Source organism: Coregonus clupeaformis, chromosome 28, assembly GCF_020615455.1.
Source record: "Coregonus clupeaformis isolate EN_2021a chromosome 28, ASM2061545v1, whole genome shotgun sequence".
Taxonomy (NCBI): domain Eukaryota; kingdom Metazoa; phylum Chordata; class Actinopteri; order Salmoniformes; family Salmonidae; genus Coregonus; species Coregonus clupeaformis.
In genome coordinates, this window is record NC_059219.1 from 6,606,238 (window position 1) to 6,632,360 (window position 26,123).

At 44.5% G+C, this 26,123-nt stretch overlaps 1 protein-coding gene across 2 annotated transcripts; it reads right to left on the bottom strand.

Moving 5' to 3' along the window:
• LOC121542694 (phosphatidylinositol 4-phosphate 5-kinase type-1 alpha-like) lies at window positions 1–25,870 on the bottom strand. Of its 2 annotated transcripts, XM_041852187.1 has the most exons (16): window positions 25,825–25,860; window positions 23,834–23,872; window positions 17,956–17,990; window positions 7,140–7,223; window positions 6,779–6,909; window positions 4,894–5,011; window positions 4,580–4,732; window positions 3,115–3,414; window positions 2,787–3,022; window positions 2,591–2,674; window positions 2,109–2,157; window positions 1,892–1,976; window positions 1,611–1,775; window positions 1,328–1,460; window positions 1,163–1,228; window positions 1–1,055 (listed from the first exon to the last, which is right to left on the bottom strand). In XM_041852187.1, exons 3-16 carry the CDS (start codon window positions 17,968–17,970, stop codon window positions 962–964), a joined length of 1,713 nt encoding a protein of 570 aa, XP_041708121.1. In that variant the 5' UTR covers window positions 17,971–17,990; window positions 23,834–23,872; window positions 25,825–25,860; the 3' UTR covers window positions 1–961. The 2 variants fall into 2 exon arrangements, with proteins under 2 accessions (XP_041708121.1, XP_041708120.1); XM_041852186.1 differs by lacking the exon at window positions 23,834–23,872 and having other exon boundaries at window positions 25,825–25,870.
• Window positions 25,871–26,123: the final 253 nt, after the last annotated feature.

A 26,123-nucleotide genomic window follows, 5' to 3' on the forward strand; every position in this document is an offset into this window, starting at 1 on the left:
GTTTAATGTATTTGATACCATCCCACTCATTCCGCTCCAGCCATTACCACGAACCCGTCCTCCCCAATTAAAGTGCCTCCAACCTCCTGTGGACTATAGCCTACCTATAGCTCTGGCCTGTACATTCCAGCTCCCAAATTCAGTCAGCTACTGTATACATCCATAATCTAAACGAATAGAAGGTCTGTGTGATGAAAACATATGTTCTGTCCATAGCAGTAAAAGTGTGGTCATAATAAAAAGTCTAAAACACTACATAGAGATGATTCTCCTGTTTCCCTCCCATCTCCTGGCTGTGTGGAGAGAGGAGGGGGTGGAGAGATGTAGAATGATCATATATGAGATATTATGCTCTGAGTCACTGAAAACTGAACCCACTTAGACTGTCCACAAGAAGGAATGCACACAGTAACACAGAACAGAGTGTGATATAGAGCATGGTGTTCCTCCTCCACACTGTCGATATAGGGGTGTCTGAGCCCACATCCCTCTCCCCTTCAGACTTTGTGATCGGTAGGACAGTTTAAGTGGGTTTAGTGACACAGAGACTCTTGTAACTTAGTTAGAGATGGGTTTCTAGCAGCATACCCCTGTGTCTGTCTGGCTGACCAAGCCTTCAGACAACCACCCCTACCTCACACATACACACTCTCTCTTCCTCTTTGCTCCTCCTGCTGGCACTCAGTCACTCTCTCCCTCTCTTTCACTTCCCAACCCCCCCATCCCGTTCAGCCAGCCTGAAGTACGGATCCAAAGAGGAGTCAGGATGGAGGATGCAAGACTACTCTCCCCCTCCCCCTCTCTCTCTTCCACCCACCTTCTTGGTTCCAGAATCCCCTTTTACTCAGATGACTCCAGATCAGTTGTTACTGTGGGGGACAGACAGGGAGGGAGGCCAGTGAGCTATGAGAAACACCATAGTGAAGATCTTAAGAAGAGGAGGAAGAGGATTGGGCCAGACTTAGCAGATGTTGGTCTCTGGAACGATGTCTGATAGTGAGATGGCATCTTCATTACCTGACTGATCACCTGATTCTTCCACTTCCACCCCCATACTGAGAGACAGAGAGAGAGAAGATTGATAAGGGCATGTGTGTGTATAGTGTGTGTGAACATGTAAGTGGGAATATATGTGAGTCAATGGTATAATTCCTTTGTGTACCTGTGGGAGGTACCGTGGTCTTGGTCTGTGCTTGTTACTGCTCTATGCACCTCAACCCCTACTGACCTACAGAGAGAGAAACACATGAACTGGGTGACTTGAGGAGGAGGACTTACTTTGTGGAGGAGAGGGGAAGAGAGGAGAGGTGATGGAGGGAGGTGTTACCGTAGCGGAGGAGAGGAGGAGGTGAGTCCTGTGCTTCCTAATGAGGACGTGGAGAGGTTGGCCTCTGCATCCCCTGACCCTCCCGCCAGGGGAGGGGTCCTTGGCACCAGGTCTGGCCTGCCCGACTGCATGCCTGAACAGAAAGAGGGAGTAAAGAGGGAAACTAATGGCACAATTCCAAGTCCACCCTTAACCCCTTGTCCATAGGCACTTCATGTAGCTCTGGTCCACCTTGACCTCTGATCAAACATACAATCCATGTTTGTGTTAACTGTTCACTCACCGCTGTCTCCATCTGCGTCAGCCCTGTTGTAGTGGGAGACGAGTCGGGGGTCCACCACAGACTGTCCAGCAGCGTGGGAGAGGGGGGTGGGGCCTCCCAGGGTAGGAGCTCTCCTCAGACCCCCCGGACCCCCACCACGAGACTTCTTAGACGGGGAGAGCTTCACTGAGGGGTGGGGATGGGGGGGTGGAGAGAACAATATAACACTAAATAACGACAGCACGTTATATCATAAAAGTCAATATTGAAACAGAAAATACACAAGCACACAGCAGTCTTACATGGGATCTTCTTGAACACTGTGTTACACATGAATTGTTGGAAGCGCTCAGCGTAGAAGCCTGGTCTGTGCACCGACACTGTATCCTACAGAGGAAAAGGAATAAACCAGTTATAACCTGACATAGGCCTGACATAAGCAGTGGCAGATCTGACACCTGCATCTGTGGCATCTTTCATAATGTACTACAGGTATAGTGTGTGTGTGTAGGATCTTACCCCATCATGGACGAGGGCCTTCCACGAGTGCTCCAACTTCTTGATGAACCTGAAAAACAGTCTTCGTGAACATAGCTCAGTTGGTAAAGCATGGCGCCAGGATAGTTGGTTCGACTCCCGGGACCATCCATACGTAAAATATAAGTACGCATGACTAAGTCGCATTGGATAAATTCACCTGCTAATGGTATACAGTGAGCTCCAAAAGTATTGGGACATTGACCATTTTGTTGTTGTTTAGGCTCTGTACTCCAGCACTTTGCATTAGAAATGATACAATGACTATGAGGTTAAAGTGCAGACTGTCAGCTTTATTTTGAGGGTATTTACATTGTAACATTTCAAATCCAAAGTGCTAGAGTAAAACAGGAAATGTGTCACTGTCCCAATAGTTTGAGTACTGTATCATTATATTAACTATGTGAAATTGTATGTAGTCTGTACACAAGAACGCACACACAAACAAAGAAACAAGCACCTACCTGTAGGACTGCAGAATGTCGATGATGCCGATAAAGACCAGCAACCTCTCTCCTTTAGAGTTCCTGGCTGGGATCCCGCCCATACTGAAATGACATCATACACCACACCAACCAATCACCATCAACAAATCATAATTTTATGTGAAAGTTTGCACTTTTCCCAAGGTAATATCGTGTGATGTATTGATTGACTCACTGGTCCTCAGACTCCAGGGCCCCCTTCCCGCGGGCCTCTCCCTGTATAGACTCCATGGCTGTGCAGTATAGACTCTTCTGGGCCTGGGGTCGGCGCTGGTCTGGGGTCACCGCCCCCTCTGACCCACCACTGTCCCCCACCTGCCCCCCTCCTCGCTCCCGCTCCCTACTAGCCTGCTCCAGGTTATGGATCCCCACCAGCAGACTGTAGTCCATGATCTTAAAACTCTGCAGGAGCTGGAGAACACACAAACGCATAAGAGTTACTATACAGTACACCCAAACAGCACACACACAAACAGAACACACACACCGTCTCTCCCTCTCACCAGGCAGTCTCTCTGGATGGTCTTGCTAAGGGCGTTGTAGTTGTCCGGCTCCAGCAGCATTCCATCAGGCAGGTCCTGGATGAAGTCCAGGTCTTTATAGGTAGGAAAAGTCTTCTCCCTCTCCTTGGCTGAGGCCTGTCTCTTATAGGTGGAACCCTTCATGTCGTACTTGAGGTGCATGTGGACCACGCGGGGCAGCAGGTTGTTCATCACCACCAGGCGGATGTTCTTCCCTGCCGCCTGGATGCAGTACAGACCGTAGAACTTAGGAAGCAGGGTCCGCTTGTTCTGATTCAGGTTCTACAGAGTGGTTGGATGGAGAGAGAGAAGGGGGGAGGGTGGAAAGCGGGGAAAGAAGGGAGGGGTAGAAAGGAGAAGTGAGGAGAGATTGGGGGGAGAGAGGAAAAGACAAGACAGTTAGGTATTATATACACACTAAAACACACAGGCCACCACAGACAGTATCTTCCCTCTCCTCCTTCAATATCTTTCCATGAAGTATCCTCCTCCTTCAATATCTTTCCATGAAGTATCCTCCTCCTTCAATATCTTTCCATGAAGTATGCTCCTCCTTCAATATCTCTCCATGAAGTATCCTCCCCCTCCTCCTTCAATCTCTCTCCATTTAGTATCCTCCTCCTTCAATATCTCTCCATGAAGTATCCTCCCCCTCCTCCTTCAATCTCTCCATGAAGTATCCTCCCCCACTTCAATATCTCTCCATGTAGTATCCTCCTCCTTAAATATCTCACCATGAAGTATCCTTCCCCCCTTCAATATCTCTCCATTAAGCATCCTCCCCCTCCTCCTTCAATATCTCTCCACGAAGTATCCTCCCCCCTATAATATCTCTCCATTAAGTATCCTCTTCCTTCAATATCGCTCCATGAAGTATCCTCCTCCTTCAATATCACTCCATGAAGTATCCTCCCCCCCTTCAATATCTCACCATGAAGTATTACCCCCACTTCAATATCTCTCCATTAAGTATCCTTCCCCCCTCCTTCAATATCTCTCCATGAAGTATCCTTCTCCTTCAATATCTCACCATGAAGTATCCTCCCCCTCCTCCTTCAATATCTCACCATGAAGTATTACACCCCCCCCCTTCAATATCTCACCATTAAGTATCCTTCTCCTTCAATATCTCTCCATGAAGTATCCTTCTCCTTCAATATCTCACCATGAAGTATCCTCCCCCTCCTCCTTCAATATCTCACCATGAAGTATTACACCCCCCTCCTTCAATATCTCACCATGAAGTATTACACCCCCCCCCCCCTTCAATATCTCACCATTAAGTATCCTTCTCCTTCAATATCTCTCCATGAAGTATCCTTCTCCTTCAATATCTCACCATGAAGTATCCTCCCCCTCCTCCTTCAATATCTCACCATGAAGTATCCCCCTCCTCCTTCAATATATCACCATGAAGTATCCTCCCCCTGCTCCTTCAATATCTCACCATGAAGTATCCTGGTAGTAGCTTCTGGAGAAACTCAGCCTCTTTGTGCTGCACCGTCTTGATAATGAACTCATCATCACTGGACACGTAGAAGAGAGAGCCACTGGCCCCGGAGTTAGACAGCTCTATCAGGCCATCGTTACACAGAGAGTACTGTAGGAGAGGAGTTAGTTAGCATCCTGACCACAGAACTACAACCAGACAAGACCAATCAACCATCCTGACCATAGAGAACTACAACCAGACACAACCAATCAACCAGACAAAACCAAACCAACCAGATTCAATTAAGTACATCTTTGTAGTCTACTGACCAGGTAGTCGTCTGGCCGGATGCCAAAGAGTTCTCTGAAGTAGCGGAAGGCGATGGGGGCGTAGGTCTTAAACCTGAAGTCACTGTAGTGGTGGGCAGGTGTCAGGTTACTGCCCTCACTGAGACAGACAGACAGAGCAAGGGGGGGGTTAATGAGCGCTAAATACATGAAGAGTTCTCTCAAGCATAGATGCAAGATGGACACACTCAGACCACTGGTGTCCAACAGTTTAGAAATCTAGCTAATCTTATGCTATTTTACACATTTTGCCATGAGGCTGAGAGAAAATGTTTTAGTTTCCTGTAATTATAAACATTTCTTTCATGGTTTATGACTTGTTCATATACTATCTGGGTGGCCCGACCTCTAGGTGGACCCCCTCCAGAAAGTATTCAGACCCCTTGACTTCTTCCAAATTGTGTTACGTTACAGCCTTATTCAAAAAAAAAATTTTTTTTTTTAAATAATTCCCCTCACACAATATCCCATAACGACAAAGCGATAACAGATTTTTATAAATTTTTGCACATTTATAAAAAGTAAAAAACAGAAATACCTTATTTACATAAGCTATGAGACTCTAAAATTAGCTCAGGTGCATCCTGTTTACATTGATCATCCTTGAGATATTTCTACAAATTGATTGGAGTCCACCTGTGGTAAATTCAATTGATTGGACATGATTTGGAAAGGCACACACCTGTCTATATAAGGTCCCACAGTTGACAGTGCATGTCAGTGCAAAAAACAAAGCCATGAGCTCGAAGGAATTGTCCGTAGAGCTCCAAGGCAGGATTGTGTCGAGGCACAGATCTGGGGAAGGGTACCAACACATTTCTGCAGCATTGAAGGTCCCCAAGAACAGTGGCCTCCATCATTCTTAAATGGAAGAAGTTTGGAACCACCAAGACTCTTCCTAGAGCTGGCCGCACCGGGCCAAACTGAGCAATCGGGGGAGAAGGGCCTTGGTCAGAGCTCCAGAGTTCTCTGTGGAGATGGGAGAATATTCCAGAAGGACAACCATCTCTGCAGCACTCCACCAATCAGGCCTTTATGGTAGAGTGGCCAGACGGAAGCCACTCCTCAGTAAAAGGCACATGAAAGCCCGCTTGGGGTTTGCCAAAAGGCACCTAAAGACTCTCAGACCATGAGAAACAAGATTCTCTGGTCTGATGAAACCAAGACTGAACTTTTTGGCCTGAATGCCAAGCGTCACATCTGGAGGAAACCTGGCACCACCCCTACGGTGAAGCATGGTGGTGGCAGCATCATGCTGTGGGGATGTTTTTCAGCGGCAGGGAGACTAGTCAGGATCAAAGCAAAGATGAACGGAGCAAAGTACAGCGATCCTTGATGAAAACCTGCTCCAGAGCACTCAGGACCTCAGACTGGGGCGAAGGTTCACCTTCCAACAGGACAACGACCCTAAGCACACAGCCAAAACAACGCAGGAGTGCCTTCAGGACAAGTCTCTGAATGTCCGTGAGTGGCCTAGCCAGAGCCCGGACTTGAACCCTATCTAACATTTCTGGAGACCTGAAAATAGCTGTGCAGCGACACTCCCCATCCAACCTGACAGAGCTTGAGAGGATCTGCAGAGAAGAATTGGAGAAACTCCCAAAATACAGATGTGCCAAGCTTGTAGCGTTGTACCCAAGAAGACTCAAGGCTGTAATCGCTGCCAAAGGAGCTTCAACAAAGTACTGAGTAAAGGGTCTGAATACTTACGTAAATGTGATTTCAGTTTTTTATAAATTTGCAAACATTTCTAAAAACCTGTTTTTGCTTTGTCATTATGGGGTATTGTGTGTAGATTGATGAGGGGGAAAAGGATGTGTACTACGCCAGTGACACAGACACACACGGGGACACACACACGTCTAACCTGGGGAAGAAGATGCTCTCGACCACCACAAAGTCCTGCATGAGAACGTCCCTCTCAGCCTTCTGACTCAGACTGCCCACAGTGTGAGTGATGCCCAGCTGGATGGCTCCTTTCAGGGCTGACGACGTGGTCTGGAGGGGGAAGTGGAAGAGATAAATGGAGAAATGGATGGTTGTCAAGATAGATTGATAAATTAATTGTGTCTGAGGAATTCTCATTATATAATTAATCTATGACTCTCAAATGCTTGTGTACATTACATTCTGCGATTCATCATTAGGTGTGGACGGGGAAGGGTTTCAGGCTACGGGTAATTTTAGCACACACATGGTGGGTTTGTGTGTGTTGACCCCATACTGACCTTTTTATAGGTGGTCTCTCCAGTGTTAGTCTCAACTCCTCTGTGTCCAATGGTCTTCTTCATACTCTGACTGGATCCAGGCATCTGAGAGAGAGAGAGACACACACAGAGAGACAGACAGGAAGAGAGAGAGAGAGAGAGAGAGAGAGAGAGAGAGAGAGAGAGAGAGAGAGAGAGAGAGAGAGAGAGAGAGAGAGAGAGCGAGAGAGAGTAGAGTTTTTATAAAACCTTTATTTTATACTCAAGTGTTAACATAAATAAATGGCACACTGCCTTTTCAGAAATGAAGCAACAAATGTCATTACTAAATAAAAAATAAAAAATAAAAAACAATGGGAGATCTTTTACAGCCGAGAAGAACTCAAAATCCACTTTTATTCTTGCTTTCACTAATCCTTTAAAAACACATCTTACATCCTGCCCATATCCCATTTCTATCTTATGTTTCCTACTCAGAAAAATTCTTAGCTTGTTCCAAAATAAAATTTAACAGTTGACATTTTATTTTCTGTTGCTTACTATATTGAAACCCCAAAATAAAAACAGTGTTATTGAAAATATCCCCTACAGCTTTAAACAAAGACTCCAGCATTTCCAAGAGAGGTTATCCTCTCACACTCCATAAAACAGTGAAAAATTGTTTCTCTTAATTTACAAAAAGGACATCCATCTCCAACATCTGAGTTAATAACAGATACAAAAGCATTAACTGCAATGACGCCATGCAAAACCCTCCATTGCATATCCCCAGTACCCTTTTGTAACGGTGGCTTGTACAGTGCTCTCCATGCTGGCTTTACCTTGTCATCAATGCCCAATATTACCCTCCATGGAGTGTATTTTCTATTTTTCAATGTATCTTTATTTAACACCTTGAGACCCCCCCTATATAAGTCTTTCCCATTCACCTCATCCAAACCCACCTCTTCCAACCTTCTCAAATCCAGTAATAACGCCTTTCTTTCAGACTCTGGGATATTGGGTGTAATCCCTAGTTTTGGAAATGAGACGTTTTCATCTTGTACCTTCTTCTTGTGACTATTCAGCATACCCCACTCTTCTGCTGACAGAGCCTTCCTGCAGCTTCCCAGCAGTTGTCCGACAATCCTTTCCGACCTCACCCCCAAATGTTCAGCCACCCGTCTTCCATCCATTAAGGCGGGCCCAGCCATGGCCATTAACTGTTTTAAGGTGATGATTTTGCCCTTCACCAGAATCTTGGAGAAATGTGGAACAGCTGCAGTTGTACAATCCAGTCTTGCCCCATACACCAGAGGTTCCTCCAACAGCCAATGCACTGACTCCGCTGAAGTTCGTCTGGACACCTTCATTATGCTCCACACCCTAAGAAGGCCTCTGTAAAACGGAGGTACTCCCTCCCTAGAAATCTGGCTACTATCAACCAAAAATAAAGCCTTCTTTAAACCTAATCCCCCAACCTGCTGTAATACAAGACCTGCCACCCCTCTCCAAACCACATGTTCCGGTCCATAAAGCAACCTTTGAATGAACTGAAACCGGAAAGCAGCAGCCCTACTAGCAAGATGTACAAGAACCTCCCGAGTGGCGCAGTGGTCTAAGGCACTGCATCGCAGTGCTAGCTGTGCCACTAGAGATCCTGGTTCGAATCCAGGCTCTGTCGTAGCCGGCCGCGACCGGGAGACCCATGGGGCGGCGCACAATTGGCCCAGCGTCGTCCAGGTTAGGGGAGGGAATGGCCGGCAGGGATGTAGCTCAGTTGGTAGAGCATGGCGTTTGCAATGCCAGGGTTGAGAGTTCGATTCCCACGGGGGGCCAGTATGAAAAAAATAATGTATGCATTCACTAACTGTAAGTCGCTCTGGATAAGAGCGTCTGCTAAATGACTAAAATCTAAAATCTAATCTAAATCTTGTCCCCCCTCCTCTTTTGACAAATAAAAAAAACACTGTGGAACCCAATGATATTTATCCCAAAATAAATCTACAAATAATCGCCAGTATCTTAGCCAGAAGGCCAGATGGTGGCTCTAAAACTGACAACCGATGCCACAGTGCAGAGGCAATCACATTGTTAACTATAATAGTGCGCCCCCTATATAACATACGAGATAACAACCAACGTCATCTCCTCATCCTCACTTCCACCATTTCAACCACCCCAATCCAAAAAAAAATCCCATTGTCCCCTCATCTCCTAGGTACACTCCAAGATACTTAAAACCTCCCTTACACCATTCCAGCCCCCCTGGCAAAGCCATGATCCCTCCAGACCATTCTCCAATCTGTAAAGCACAACTTTTTTCCCAATTTACCTTTGCAGAGGATATTCCCCTAAAACGACCAACCATTACACTCAAACTATCCACCTCCGCTTGATTTTTCACTAAAACAACTACATCATCAGCATAGGCTGAGAGACGAATAGGAGGAATATCCTCTGAAAGGTACACACCTTCAATGTGACTTCTAATGCTATTTAGTAGTGGCTCTATAGCAATGGCATTTAACATTCCCGACAAAGAACATCCCTGCCTAATACCTCTACACACTTTAAAAGGAGCACTCAAACCACCTTTAACTTTCAATACACTTTCAATGTCACCATATATCACCTTTATCATGGCAATAAAACCAGAGCTGAACCCAAACGCCTCAAAAGTGTGCCATAAGTATTGATGTTCAACTCGGTCAAATGCCTTTTCCTGATCAATTGAAATTACACCAGCATCCAACCCAATAGCCCTAGAGACATCCAAAAAATCACGAATCAGAGAAATGTTATCCCCTATCTGCTTGCCAGGAACACAGTAGGACTGGTCCGTATGATTTGCCCCATCACCTCCCTCAGCCTGTTGGACAAAGCCTTTGACAGGATCTTATAATCAGTGCACAATAAAGCCACCGGCCTCCAGTTCTTGGGCAGTAGGGTGAGGACAGCCCTTCTGCAGCTTATTGGTAGTAACCCTCCATTTAAACTATCATTAACTACTGCTAGCCAATCCTCTCCCAACATAGCCCAAAAAGACTTTAAAAAGTAAACGGGAAGCCCATCCATGCCTGGTACCCTTCCATTTTCCATGCCTTTTAATGCAGTGTATAGCTCCTGCAAAGACAATGGTTGCTCTAGCTCAACCTGAGCTTCTGCAGCCACCTGTGGGAGCCCATCAAGGAACTGCTGTGTCACTGTTTTATCCTCTTTGTACTCACACTTGTAGAGCTCAGCATAGAACTCTACTGCCCTCTTTCTAATTTCACTAGGGCTAGTGAGCTCCTGTCCAACAGCTGATTTGAGACAATGAATAATTATTCTTTGTCCATTCTAAACCAAATAAAAATTTGGATGAGGCATCCATTTCAGAGATTCCCTGAAACTTACCTCTCACCAATGCCCCCTGTGCTCTGATACCCAGCAGGTCTGCCAATGCAGCTTTTTTCCTCTCCAGGGCCTGAGTATGGCCTCAATCTCCTGTGGTCTCAACCAACGTCATGAGTTCCACTATTTCAGTCTATAGGGCTTTCATTGATCTGGTGATATCCTTGGTGACATTCCTCGTGTATTGATTACATAATTGTTGAATCTGGATTTTCCTTATATCCCGCCACTGTTCAAGGGATACAAAACTGGCCTTTTGAGACCTCCACCTCTCCCAGAAAAAAACTAAAACATTTCCTGAAGTGAGCATCACTCAATAAAGTTATATTAAAATGCCAGTATGCGCTTTTGGGTTTTATATCGTTAATGAACACCACCTCTGTTATTAAACAATGATCAGAAAATCCCACTGGGGTTATCACACTTGATTTACAGACCTGAGATTGATGCTCAAAACAATAAAACCTATCTAACCTGGCCATAGCGATGGTGTTCTCTCTCACATGCGCCCAGGTGTACTGTCTCGTGCCTCCATGTTGACTCCGCCAATGAGGCGTTTTAAAAAAGTCCTTGAGGCTATATGAGGTTCTTTGTGATTACTATCCAAATCACTGACTGTGCAGTTAAAATCCCCAGCAATAAATAAATGATCTTCATTATTACATTTCTCAATGGTATTTTATAATGTCTCTAAAAAACATACCCTCTCAACTGCCACCTCTGGGGCATATACATTTATCAGACACATAGAGCAAGGTATGAAAACATCACTAACTTTTAATAACCTCCCCTCAACTACCTCTTCAACCTCATATGACAAAGGCAAAAACCCTTTTGAGAACAAGGTGGCCACACCCCCACTTTTTGAGTTTTTATGACAACACACCACTGTCCCCCCCCACTCCTGTTGCCACATAATTTCTTTTTCCAAATTACTATGCGTTTCTTGTAGAAAATGTATGTCACTTCACTTTCCCCGAATTAACTCATACACTACGGCTCTTTTTTTAACGTCTCTTGCCCCATTTACGTTTAAAGAAGAAATCTTAAAACTGCTCATGGATGGGAAAAAAATACAGAGGAAGACACAGAAACCACATCTCTTTACAGAGTTAAGGCTGCGACTGAACTCTTTCATTTTCTTTAGAATTTCCATCACTTATCACTCTTGTGACCACTTTCTTGAGTCTAGCAATTTCAGGGCTTGTCAAACTTCCCCCTGTTATTTTTGACATCAGAAACTTTGCTGATTCAATAAAGAATTGACTTTCAGGGAAAAAATCTGTTACATTATAATCCTGCATATATTTCTTCCCTTTTGTCAACTTCAGAAATTGACGTACCTTCTCAATCCCATACCTCCCCTCCACCCCATTTATCTCACTATTGTTCTCGGGACAATTACGTACCAAATGCCCCTCTCTTCCACAGCCAAAGCATTTCATTGATTCAGTAGAAGCGTAGAAGACATAATCAAATCCATCAATCTTAAAACTGAATGCTAAATTCAATTCGTCAGTGTCCTTCTTTAAAATCATATGCACTTGTCTCCTATGAGACACGACATGTTTCAGCAAAGGAGATTTGCATCCAAAAAGAACCTTCTTTATTGTAGATACAATTTGACCATGACGAGATAACTCTCACTCCAACACTTCATCTCTAACAAATGGTGGCACGTTAGAAAGTATAACTTTCTTCGCCGGGATTCATAAGCGGAAATACCGGCGTCTGTGTCTCCCGCAACACAACACCACTCTCAACTATCGTATTCACCTTTTCAATGGAATCTAAGAATATCACTACAGCGCTATTCATCCTTGAGGCTGATTTGATGCTATCATACCCAATGATAGCACCCACTGCCAAGCTACATTCTTCCACTGAACACCCGGCCGCAGCAGGAATCTTTACTCCCATGCCGCCGACTACGTTTTTTAAACTCCAAACTTCCGCGAGTGGCCATTGCAACCAGCCCCACCCGCTGGTTGTGCCCTCGCGAAAAACAACCTCAACGATCCCACCACCCGTATACGTGCTTAGTGATAGTTAGACAAGATAACCTTAAAACAACTAAACTAATCTATATATCTATATATATCTATATATATATATCTATATATATATATATACACACAGTGAGGGAAAAAAGTATTTGATCCCCTGCTGATTTTGTACGTTTGCCCACTGACAAAGAAATGATCAGTCTATAATTTTAATGGTAGGTTTATTTGAACAGTGAGAGACAGAATAACAACAACAAAATCCAGAAAAACGCATGTCAAAAATGTTATAAATTGATTTGCATTGTAATGAGGGAAATAAGTATTTGACCCACTCTCAATCAGAAAGATTTCTGGCTCCCAGGTGTCTTTTATACAGGTAACGAGCTGAGATTAGGAGCACACTCTTAAAGGGAGTGCTCCTAATCTCAGCTTGTTACCTGTATAAAAAAGACACCTGTCCACAGAAGCAGTCAATCAATCAGATTCCAAACTCTCCACCATGGCCAAGACCAAAGAGCTCTCCAATGATGTCAGGGAAAAGATTGTAGACCTACACAAGGCTGGAATGGGCTACAAGACCATCGCAAAGCAGCTTGGTGAGAAGGTGACAACAGTTGGTGCGATTATTCGCAAATGGAAGAAACACAAAATAACTGTCAATCTCCCTCGGCCTGGGGCTCCATGCAAGATCTCACCTCGTGGAAATGCAATGATCATGAGAACGGTGAGGAATCAGCCCAGAACTACACAGGACGATCTTGTCAATGATCTCAAGGCAGCTGGGACCATAGTCACCAAGAAAACAATTGGTAACACACTACGCCGTGAAGGACTGAAATCCTGCAGCGCCCGCAAGGTCCCCCTGCTCAAGAAAGCACATATACAGGCCCGTCTGAAGTTTGCCAATGAACATCTGAATGATTCAGAGGAGAACTGGGTGAAAGTGTTGTGGTCAGATGAGACCAAAATCGAGCTCTTTGGCATCAACTCAACTCGCCGTGTTTGGAGGAGGCAACAAAGGAGTGGCTCAAGAAGAAGCACATTAAGGTCCTGGAGTGGCCTAGCCAGTCTCCAGAACTTAATCCCATAGAAAATCTGTGGAGGGAGCTGAAGGTTCGAGTTGCCAAACGTCAGCCTCGAAACCTTAATGACTTGGAGAAGATCTGTAAAGAGGAGTCTGGACAGCGCCGGAAGAAGATGGCTGCCGTTTTACAGCCCTCTAACCAATTGTACTACTATGTGTGTTTTTCCGCGTTATTTGTAATTTATTTTGTACATAATGTTTCTGCCATCGTCTCTTATAACCAAAGAGAGCTTCTGGATATCAGGACAGCGATTACTCACCTCGCGTTGGACGAAGACTTTTTCTTCAACGAGGCGTTCGCGAAGGATATTCTACAGACTCCCGACAAGGCCCAGATCCCCGTCATTCGCGTGAGGATTGACGGAGATATCGTGGACGCAGATCCGGGTGCCTTGTAAGGATCCGACGGCGAACGAGTAAACTGCCTCTCCCATCAATCCTATTAGCCAATGTTCAATCTTTTGAGAATAAAATTGACGATTTAAGATTACGGTTATCCTACCAACGGGACATTAAAAACTGTAATATCTTATGTTTCACGGAGTCGTGGCTGAACGACAACAATGACAACATTCAGCTAGCGGGCTATACGCTACATCGACAGGACAGAACTGCAGACTCTGGTAAGACAAAGGGTGGCGGTCTGTGTATATTTGTAAACAACAGCTGGTGCACAAAATCAAATACTAAGGAAGTCTCGAGGTTTTGCTCGCCTGAGGTAGAGTATCTTATGATAAGCTGTAGACCACACTATTTACCAAGAGAGTTTTCATCTATATTTTTCATAGCTGTCTATTTACCACCACAAACCAATGCTGGCATTAAGATTGCACTGAATGAGTTGTACAAGGCCATTAATCAACAGGAAAACGCTCATCCAGATGCAGCGCTCCTAGTAGCCGGGGACTTTAATGCAGGGAAACTTAAATCCGTTCTACCTCATTTCTACCAGCATGTTAAATGTGCAACCAGAGGGGAAAAACTCTAGACCACCTTTACTCCACACACAAAGACGCATACAAAGCTCTCCCTCGCCCTCCATTTGGCAAATCTGACCATAACTCTATCCTCCTGATTCCTGCTTATAAGCAAAAACTGAAGCAGGAAGCACCAGTGATTCGGCTAATAAAAAAGTGGTCAGATGACGCAGATGCTAAGCTACAGGACTGTTTTGCTAGCACAGACTGGAACATGTTCGGGATTCTTCAGACAGCATTGAGGAGTACACCACATCAGTCACTGGCTTCATCAATAAGTGCATCGATGATGTCGTCCCCACAGTGACCGTACGTACATACCCCAACCAGAAGCCATGGATTACAGGAAACATCCGCACTGAGCTAAAGGGTAGAGCTGCCGCTTTCAAGGAACGGGACTCTAACCCGGACGCTTATAAGAAATCCCGCTATGACCTCCGACGAACCATCAAACAGGCAAAGAGTCAATACAGGTCTAAGATTGAATCATACTACACTGGCTCTGACGCTCGTCGGATGTGGCAGGGCTTGAAAACTATTACAGACTACAAAGGGAAGCACAGCCGCGAGCTGCCCAGTGACACAAGCCTACCAGACGAGGCTAAACCACTTCTATGCTCGCTCGAGGCAAGCAACACTGAAGCATGCACGAGAGCACCAGCTGTTCCGGACGACTATGTGATCACGCTCTCCGTAGCCGATGTGAGTAAGACTTTTAAGCAGGTCAACATTCACAAGGCCGCAGGGCCAGACGGATTACCAGGACGTGTACTCCGAGCATGTGCTGACCAACTGGCAAGTGTCTTCACTGACATTTTCAACATGTCCCTGACTGAGTCTGTAATACCAACATGTTTCAAGCAGACCACCATAGTCCCCGTGCCCAAGAACTCTAAGATAACCTGCCTAAATGACTACCGACCCGTAGCACTGACGTCTGTAGCCATGAAGTGCTTTGAAAGACTGGTCATGGCTCACATCAACAGCATAATCCCAGAAACCCTAGACCCACTCCAATTTGCATACCGCCCCAACAGATCCACAGATGATGCAATCTCTATCGCACTCCACACTGCCCTTTCCCACCTGGACAAGAGGAACACCTACGTGAGAATGCTATTCATTGACTACAGCTCAGCATTCAACACCATAGTGCCCTCTAAGCTCATCACTAAGCTAAGGATCCTGGGACTAAACACCTCCCTCTGCAACTGGATCCTGGACTTCCTGACGGGCCGCCCCCAGGTGGTAAGGGTAGGTAACAACACATCTGCCACACTGATCCTCAACACGGGGGCCCCTCAGGGGTGCGTGCTCAGTCCCCCTCCTGTACTCTCTGTTCACCCATGACTGCATGGCCAGGCACGACTCCAACACCATCATTAAGTTTGCCGACGACACAACAGTGGTAGGCCTGATCACCGACAACGATGAGACAGCCTATAGGGAGGAGGTCAGAGATCTGGCCGTGTGGTGCCAGGACAACAACCTCTCCCTCAACGTGACCAAGACAAAGGAGATGATTGTGGACTACAGGAAAAAAAAGAGGACTGAGCACGCCCCCATTCTCATCGACGGGGCTGTAGTGGAACAGGTTGAGAGCTTCAAGTTCCTTGGTGTCCACATCACCAACGAACTATCATGGTCCAAACACACCAAGACAGTCGTGAAGAGGGCACGACAAAGCCTATTCCCCCTCAGGAGACTAAAAAGATTTGGCATGGGTCCTCAGATCCTCAAAAATTCTACAGCTGCACCATCGAGAGCATCCTGACTGGTTGCATCACCGCCTGGTATGGCAACTGCTTGGCCTCTGACCGCAAGGCACTACAGAGGGTAGTGCGTACGGCCCAGTACATCACTGGGGCAAAGCTCCCTGCCATCCAGGACCTCTATACCAGGCGGTGTCAGAGGAAGGCCCTCAAAATTGTCAAAGACTCCAGCCACCCTAGTCATAGACTGTTCTCTCTGCTACCGCACGGCAAGCGGTACCGGAGTGCCAAGTCTAGGTCCAAAAGACTTCTCAACAGCTTCTACCCCCAAGCCATAAGACTCCTGAACAGCTAATCATGGCTACCCGGACTATTTGCACTGCCCCCCACCCCATCCTTTTTACGCTGCTGCTACTCTGTTAAGTATTTATGCATAGTCACTTTAACTCTACCCACATGTACATATTACCTCAACTACCTCAACTAGCCGGTGCCCCCGCACATTGACTATGCAACGGTACCCCCTGTATATATAGCCTCCCTACTGTCACTTTATTTTACTGTATATATAGCCTCCCTACTGTCACTTTATTTTACTTCTGCTCTTTTTTTCTCAACACTTTTTTGTTGTTGTTTTATTCTTACTTTTTTGTTTAAAATAAATGCACTGTTGGTTAAGGGCTGTAAGTAAGCATTTCACTGTAATGTCTGCACCTGTTGTATTCGGCGCATGTGACCAATAAAATTTGATTTGATTTGATTTGAACATCCCTCCTGAGATGTGTGCAAACCTGGTGGCCAACTACAAGAAACGTCTGACCTCTGATTGCCAACAAGGGTTTTGCCACCAAGTACTAAGTCATGTTTTGCAGAGGGGTCAAATACTTATTTCCCTCATTAAAATGCAAATCTATTTATAACATTTTCGACATGCATTTTTTCTGGATTTTGTTGTTGTTATTCTGTCTCTCACTGTTCAAATAAACCTACCATTAAAATTATAGACTGATCATGTCTTTGTCAGTGGGCAAACGTACAAAATCAGCAGGGGATCAAATACTTTTTTCCCCTCACTGTGTGTATATATATATATATATATATATATATATACACATACACACACATACATACATACACACACCAAAACCCAATAGAGTGAAAATAATTCCAGTCGCTCTCACAAATCACTCCTGCTTCACGACTCACTCCCAGCATGCACTCCAATGAGAGAGAGAGAGAAAGGAAGAGAGATAGAGAGAGACAGGAAGAAAGCGAGAGAAAGAGAGAGAGAGAATAGGGAGAAATAAAGGGTATTAAGAAACTAAAAATGCACTGTAGAGCTGTGTGTGTTTGACTCCATTAAAACAACTTTCAGTGTCATCTTGTTCTCTCCATTGTTTGGTTTTATGACACACAGCTTAAAGGTAAACATCTGCCATTGATACACAGAAACCATCAAAACCAGTTCCCCCTCCCTTTCCACATAGCCTGTGTCTAGGGAGAGGACACAGACAGACAGGTGATATACAACACATCTTCACCGGGTTCTGGAAATGTTGTGTAACACACACTGTTCGCTAAAGGTAGTGGAAAACACAGTTTCATCAACAGGGCTCCAGCATCATCAGCAGAGTACTGTAATCAGCGGTTTAGTGAGTCAGGGATGGTGTCTGTCTGTCTTACCTCTGGAGATGCCATTTTCCGAGACCCACTGGGCCCTGGGGGGGGGGGGGAGAGAGAGAGAAAAGGAGAAAGGAAAACATATTAGAGAGTAGAGTGATGGACCTATTCTTGCACACCTCAGTCCTCCTCTTAGAATCTAACAGTTACCGACAGAACCAAGCTAATTTCACATAGCTGGAGTCATGTCGGCCAGCTGTAGTGATTCATTCATCGTCACATAGTATAGTAGTTTATGGAAGAAGGAACCCATATTAAAGTGTCTGATAGGGTTGTGCAATGTCTGGACTGACACTATCGTTTGACATCACAATGTCATCACCATCGACAATGCAATCGTAAAATCCCCCAAAACTAGTGTCTGACCAAATTGCTTAATTGCAGTCTTTCCACTCCATGCACAAAATGCTCATAAGAAAAACCTAATAAACTTCAGTGTAATTTTGATTTGAGTACAAATTTGTCGCAGTATATGCTTGACAACCACTCTTGGTTAATTACAAAAACAGCAGTCATTCGTGTTATTTTCCACAGATGCCGAGCCATGGTTGCCGGGCTCCCAAGTGGCGCAGCGGTCTAAGGCACTGCATTTCAGTGCTTGAGGCATCACTACAGACCCCCTGGTTCGATTACAGGCTGTATCACAACCGGCCGTGATTGGGAGTCCCATAGGGTGGCGAACAATTGGCTCAGCGTCGTCCGGATTTGGCCGGTGTAGACCATCATTGTAAATAAGAATTTGGAATTTGTTCTTAACTGACTTGCCTAGTTAAATAAAGGTTAAATAAAAACAAAACAAAAATTATGGTTAGACCTACACAGCCACAAGAATGGCTAGGCCTAGGCTAACTGCTGCTCCCATTCACAATACACATTCTGCTCTAGATTTAACCACCACTTCTCCCTCTAATGCTGCTTCCATGTCAGCCTGCCCTGGACGCTGTTGCGGTGGGGCCTTTGCCTCGAGCCTAAAACAATCTAGGGGAACCCCTGCACTTCAGTCACTGCTCAGGATGCATTGCATTTGTATGACGGTTCTCCATAAATTTTTAAAACAGCTAATGTTGTAGTTTGCAGTTACTAAGGTTACCGACCGCCTATCTGTTACTTAGTACCTCTGCACTGTATGTAGGTCCATCTCCAGACAGTATAGTATTACAGCAGACATTCCCTCCCAGACAGTCTACCACAGAGCAGATACTGTGAGAGAGCATAGAGCAGCTGCAGAGCAACAAGTTAACTGACCACTCGCTGCATAACACACCACATACACACAGAGACACACACACACAGACAAAAAGACAGACACACAAACAGAGCGATTAGTGGACATAGCCTGGAATTAGGTTTAATGGGGAAAACCGGATACAGGGAAAGACCAGGGTGGTGAGAGGAAATAACGAGAGAACTCCTGGCATCGACACAGGGACATACAGTACCTTGCAAAAGTATTCATCCCCCTTGACGTTTTTCCTGTTTTGTTGCATTACAACCTGTAATTTAAATTGATTTTTTTTGGGATTTCATGTACTGGACATACACAAAATAATCCAAATTGGTGAAGTGAAATGAAAAAAATAACTTGTTTCAAAGCATTCTAAAAAATAAATACTACATATGCATTCACCCCCTTTGCTATGAAGCCCCTAAATAAGATCTGGTGCAACCAATTACCTTCAGAAGTCACATAATTAGTTAAATTAAGTCCACCTGTGTGCAATCTAAGTGTCACATGATCTGTCACATGATCTCAGTATATATACACCTGTTCTGAAAGGCCCCAGAGTCTGCAACACCACTAAGCAAGGGGCACCACCAAGCAAATGGCACCATGAAGACCAAGGAGCTCTCCAAACAGGTCAGGGACAAAGTTGTGGCGAAGTACAGATCAGGGTTGGGTTATAAAAAAATATCTGAAACTTTGAACATCACACGGTGCACCATTAAATCCATTATTTAAAAAATTGAAAGAATATGGCACCACAACAAACCTGCCAAGAGAGGGCCGCCCACCAAAACTCACGGTCCAGGCAAGGAGGGCATTAATCAGAGAGGCAACAAAGAGACCAAAGATAACCCTGAAGGAGCTGCAAAGCTCCACAGCAGAGATCGGAGTATCTGTCCATAGGACCACTTTAAGCCATACACTCCACAGAGCTGGGCTTTACAGAAGAGCGGCCCGAAAAAAATCCATTGCTTAAAGAAAGAAATAAGCAAACACGTTTGGTGTTCGCCAAAAGACATATGGGAGACTCCCCAAACATATGGAAGAAGGTACTCTGGTATGATGAGACTAAAATTGAGCTTTTTGGCCACCAAGGAAAACGCTATGTCTGGCGCAAACCCAACACCTCTCATCACCCCGAGAACACCATCCCCACATTGAAGCATTGTGGTGGCAGCATCATGCTGTGGGGATGTTTTTCCATCAGCAGGGACTGGGAAACTGGTCAGAATTGAAGGAATGATGGATGGCGCTAAATACTGGGAAATTCTTAAGGGAAACCTGTTTCAGTCTTCCAGAGATTTGAGACTGGGACGGAGGTTCACCTTCCAGCAGGACAATGACCCTAAGCATACTGCTAAAGCAACACTTGAGTGGTTTAAACATTTAAATGTATTGGAATGGCCTAGTCAAAGCCCAGACCTCAATTCAATTGAGAATCTGTGGTATGACTTAAAGATTGCTGTACACCAGCGGAACCCATCCAACTTGAAGGAGCTGGAGCAGTTTTGCCTTGAAGAATGGGCAAAATTCCAGTGGCTAGATGTGCCAAGCTTATAGAGACATACCCCAAGAGACTTGCAGCTGTAATTGCTGCAAAAGGTGGCTCTACAAAGTATTGACTTTGGGGGGGTGAATAGTTATGTACGCTCAAGTTCTGTTTTTTTGTCTCATTTCTTGTTTGTTTCACAATAAAACATATTTTGCATCTTCAAAGTGGTAGGCATGTTGTGTAAATCAAATGATACAAACCCCCCAAAAATCCATTATAATTCCAGGTTGTAAGGCAACAAAATAGGAAAAATGCCAAGGGGGTGAAAACTTTCGCAAGCCACTGTACGTCGGTCTCTGCCAGACATAACCCCAGTCTGATACTGTGTCTAGACCACTGTACAGTGGGGGAAAAAAGTATTTAGTCAGCCACCAATTGTGCAAGTTCTCCCACTTAAAAAGATGAGAGAGGCCTGTAATTTCCATCATAGGTACACGTCAACTATGACAGACAAAAGGAGGGGAAAAAATCCTGAAAATCACATTGTAGGATTTTTAATGAATTTATTTGCAAATTATGGTGGAAAATAAGTATTTGGTCACCTACAAACAAGCAAGATTTCTGGCTCTCACAGACCTGTAACTTCTTCTTTAAGAGGCTCCTCTGTCCTCCACTCGTTACCTGTATTAATGGCACCTGTTTGAACTTGTTATCAGTATAAAAGACACCTGTCCACAACCTCAAACAGTCACACTCCAAACTCCACTATGGCCAAGACCAAAGAGCTGTCAAAGGACACCAGAAACAAAATTGTAGACCTGCACCAGGCTGGGAAGACTGAATCTGCAATAGGTAAGCAGCTTGGTTTGAAGAAATCAACTGTGGGAGCAATTATTAGGAAATGGAAGACATACAAGACCACTGATAATCTCCCTCGATCTGGGGCTCCACGCAAGACCTCACCCCGTGGGGTCAAAATGATCACAAGAACGGTGAGCAAAAATCCCAGAACCACACGGGGGGACCTGGTGAATGACCTGCAGAGAGCTGGGACCAAAGTAACAAAGCCTACCATCAGTAACACACTACGCTGCCAGGGACTCAAATCCTGCAGTGCCAGACGTGTCCCCCTGCTTAAGCCAGTACATGTCCAGGTCGGTCTGAAGTTTGCTAGAGTGCATTTGGATGATCCAGAAGAGGATTGGGAGAATGTCATATGGTCAGATGAAACCAAAATATAACTTTCTGGTAAAAACTCAACTGGTCGTGTTTGGAGGACAAAGAATGCTGAGTTGCATCCAAAGAACACCATGCCTACTGTGAAACATGGGGGTGGAAACATCATGCTTTGGGGCTGTTTTTCTGCAAAGGGACCAGGACGACTGATCTGTGTAAAGGAAAGAATGAATGGGGCCATGTATTGTGAGATTTTGAGTGAAAACCTCCTTAAATCAGCAAGGGCATTGAAGATGAAACGTGGCTGGGTCTTTCAGCATGACAATGATCCCAAACACACCACCCGGGCAACGAAGGAGTGGCTTCGTATGAAGCATTTCAAGGTCCTGGAGTGGCCTAGCCAGTCTCCAGATCTCAACCCCATAGAAAATTATTGGAGGGAGTTGAAAGTCCGTGTTGCCCAGCGACAGCCCCAAAATATCATTGCTCTAGAGGAGATCTGCATGGAGGAATGGGCCAAAATACCAGCAACAGTGTGGAAACTGAGATACAGAAAACATTTGACCTGTGTCATTGCCAACAAAGGGTATATAACAAAGTATTGAGAAACTTTTGTTATTGACCAAATACTTATTTTCCACCATAATTTGCAAATAAATTCATAAAAAATCCTACAATGTGATTTTCTGGATTTTCTTTTCTCATTTTGTCTGTCATAGTTGACGTGTACCTATGATGAAAATTACAGGCCTCTCATCTTTTTAAGTGGGAGAACTTGCACAATTGGTGGCTGACTAAATACTTTTTTCCCCCACTGTACGTCGGTCTCTGCCAGACATAACCCCAGTCTGATACTGTGTCTAGACCACTGGGTCCTCTACCAGAGCCAATGACTAAACTTTTTCCATCACCCAAACTAAGCTTTGGGACTTTTCCTGTGACTCACCGACCCTGCAGACTCCAGGCCCAACTTTATCCAGCCCAATAGATAACAGCCCATAGCCTATTTTAAAACATTGCTATTTGTGCGACAAACATGCCAACATAGGAAAACCCAGAAGCAAAATATGTCTAGAATTTTCTCAATGTTGTTTTCACATAGTCATAACAATGCTTGAAAAATGTGCTCCTCACAAAAGGATTCGCCCTCTAAAATTGTGTGCATGTGTGAGATTCACCTTCTCGCCCACTCCATGAGAACTTCAGGCCTATAACCAATAGCAACTGCTATTTCTGACTTTCAACATAGTGATATTACAAACAGTTGGGAAAAAACTTGTCTGCTGTTATTGTAATATTGTGGGCAGGTCAGAGTTATGTTGAGGACAGTGAGAGGCAAGAGGAGGGAGACCTACTGAAAATATATCATCCGAGTGATGGAATGGTGGGATACTGATAGCGAAACAGGAAACAGCCTAATATGCTATTTGTCTGAGATATTAGGCTAGGCCTATTCAAATTGTGAGATGGATCAAATCAATGAATTAAACCAATGCACATTGCTTGAACAAACTCCATAAGGATTAGTTAGCTCAGGGAGTGGAGATGCATCTTGTCTTGGTAAACTATGTCGTAGCCATTTCACTGCGTAATGCACTGCACACACGCACAATAGAAAGCACACACGCACACACAATAGAAAGCACACACGCGCACACACAATAGAAAGCACACACGCACACACAATAGAAAGCACACACAATAGAAAGCACACACAATAGAAAGCGCACACACAATAGAAAGCACACACGCACACACAATAGAAAGCACACACAATAGAAAGCACACACAATAGAAAGCACACACAATAGAAAGCACACACGCACACACAATAGAAAGCAACACTTAACCAAGCCTCTATTTGGTCCACTCGCCCTTTGCTTGCTCAAATGCCACAAGGTCCTGTAATGCCTGGAAGAGGCACTCACAGGAACAAAGCACACGCTCAGCCACTCGCTCACACACAAACTGCAACCCCATGCAGGTACCTCTCTGCAAGGCTCTCCTCCAGAACTGAGTCCTAATGTCTGTGGAGTAAGATACAGAACCACCACAGCCAGTTACACATGAACAAGGCATGCGTACAACCGAATTAGGTTTCAATCACATTGCTCACCTCTAAATTAGCCTATATGGACCATAGGCTACAGAGATCTAGAAACAAGCAGCGCTCTGTTTAAGAAAAATGGCTTGTTTTTAAAAGTAGGATTTCGATAACATCCCAGTTCGACATTGTGTCCAAACATTTTCACAGTTACAATGAGACACATCTCAGTTCAGTTCACAACACATGTTGGCTATTAGCCTGCACTGTAGCATGCATGTAGAGCAATAATATGGGAGTAAATGTGCTGGTTATTGGCCCAATTTATGAGCTTATATATAGACAGAGATCACCCTGTATCATTTGCGTTTGAGTGTGTGTTAATTGGCCAGCCCTGTATTCAGACTTAGATCCACATAAAGCAATCAGGCTTGTTATTGCGGGACCAAAACAGACCTATTCTCATGACCTGACTCAAACTGGCTAGCTACTACAGTACCAAGGGAAGAGCAACTGTAACAAACACCATAGTAAAGCTGATAAGAGCCTATACTAGACCAGGATTAGAAAGATAGAGAAGTCTCCTTTCCTGACCCAGCGTCACTGCGTCACTGTTCACAGTATAACCTCTGATATCAACTGATTCTGGACAAGTGAATAACGTGACCACAACCAAAAACCAACTCAGTCAGGACTAGGGTGATAAACAGAAAATCGACACCGACCATAACAATCACTTATCGCAGGCATTTTGCTGATATCTTTCTTTACGATAAATTGCCTATAATAGAGAAACAAAGTTTTAAATGAAATAAATGAGCTAATATTGGTGATTGTTAATGGGACAATTGATGACTACAACCATAAAACTAGCAGTAGTAGTTTAAATGATGATACAAAAAAACGGTGGTTAACATTGTTATAAACGTATCGTTCTCGCATCAATTCAGGAAATTTATCGCAATATGGATTTTTGTCCTCATCGCCCGGCGCTAGTCAGGACGCCCCATGAATTCCTCTTATACTCTGTGACTTCCAGTAAAGTTCTCTGTAAATGTGTTGGAATTATGACAGGACAGTAGGTTCTTCCTCAACCACATAGGCCTACATTACTCGGACTATTGCTCATTATCTCCCATGGAAACCAAATCTGTATCCATTCCACCCTAAACTAACGTTACTTCGCCTAATTGATTGGATGTGCGTGACTGCCTGTTGTCGTGAGTCCAAAAGCTGCAGAAAAACATTACTGTGTCAACAACATAGACGCGACCACCACATTCTATCCACGAAAACAATTGTGTTGGCATTACAAATAAATAGGCAACACACTAGTTAGCTAGCAACCAACATTACTGGCTGGTCTCAGTTTCTTGGGTTGGCTAGTTAGCTAACTAGCAACAATTAACAGGTGTTTTGTCCTACTACTCGATGCGGCAAATATTACAAAATATCAACACAAAGGCCCACTGATTTCGAGCATGGCAAATAGCTAACAGAGGGAGTAAGTTAGCTAACTACTGTAGTTAGAATTGCTGGAGTTGGAGAGAATTTGCCCCATTCAAGAGCGAGTTAGCTAACGTTAGCTAGCTACATCTGATTGAAAATAACTACATTATCCGGTGTGCAGATATCCCATCGTAAGCCCTTACTACTAGCAACACCATAAAGTACAGGACCCAATTTCAAGCTTGTAACGTTAAGATACCTAGTTAGCTATAGCGCAATCCATCTGATCCGATTGTTGACGTTAGCAAACTGTGATAACGTTAGCTAGCTAGCTCAGACAGAACGGAGAAATTGAGTCAGTTGAATTAAGACAACAACAAAAACATATTCAGCTACAGGCGATGCTGAATCTGTAGCTACGTTAATTAGATCGCATTTTCGTGCAAACTACTTCACGGAGAGACGTAAATGTGTTATTGTAGATACCTGTTGGAACAGTCGACCCCGAATCAACTGGAACGGCGGTCGCCATTTTGGATTGGCCGTTATCGGAACAGATATTAAACACATCTTTGGTATCCGTATCCACCAGCTAGTAGATTGTCCAGCGGCAGTCAAAATTGGCTATATCGTAAAAATGTTAGAAAATCAAAATGTGCTTTTTGGTCTTTATTTAAGGTTATGGTTAGACATAAGTTTAGCAGTGTGGTTACGGTTGTTTAAAATACAATTTTAAGAAGATAAATTGTAGAAATATGAGGGTTTATGACTGTGTATACCCCGTG

Bases quoted from the DNA above. Each gene is read 5' to 3' on its own strand.
- LOC121542694 (XM_041852186.1), bottom strand. From the start codon at position 25,870: ATGGCGACCGCCGTTCCAGTTGATTCGGGGTCGACTGTTCCAACAG. The intron at 6,910-7,139 runs GTCAGTATGGGG...TTCCCCCTCCAG, and splicing joins GAGAGACCACCTATAAAAAG to ACCACGTCGTCAGCCCTGAA. The intron at 5,012-6,778 runs GTTAGACGTGTG...TGTCTGTCTCAG, and splicing joins GAGAGCATCTTCTTCCCCAG to TGAGGGCAGTAACCTGACAC.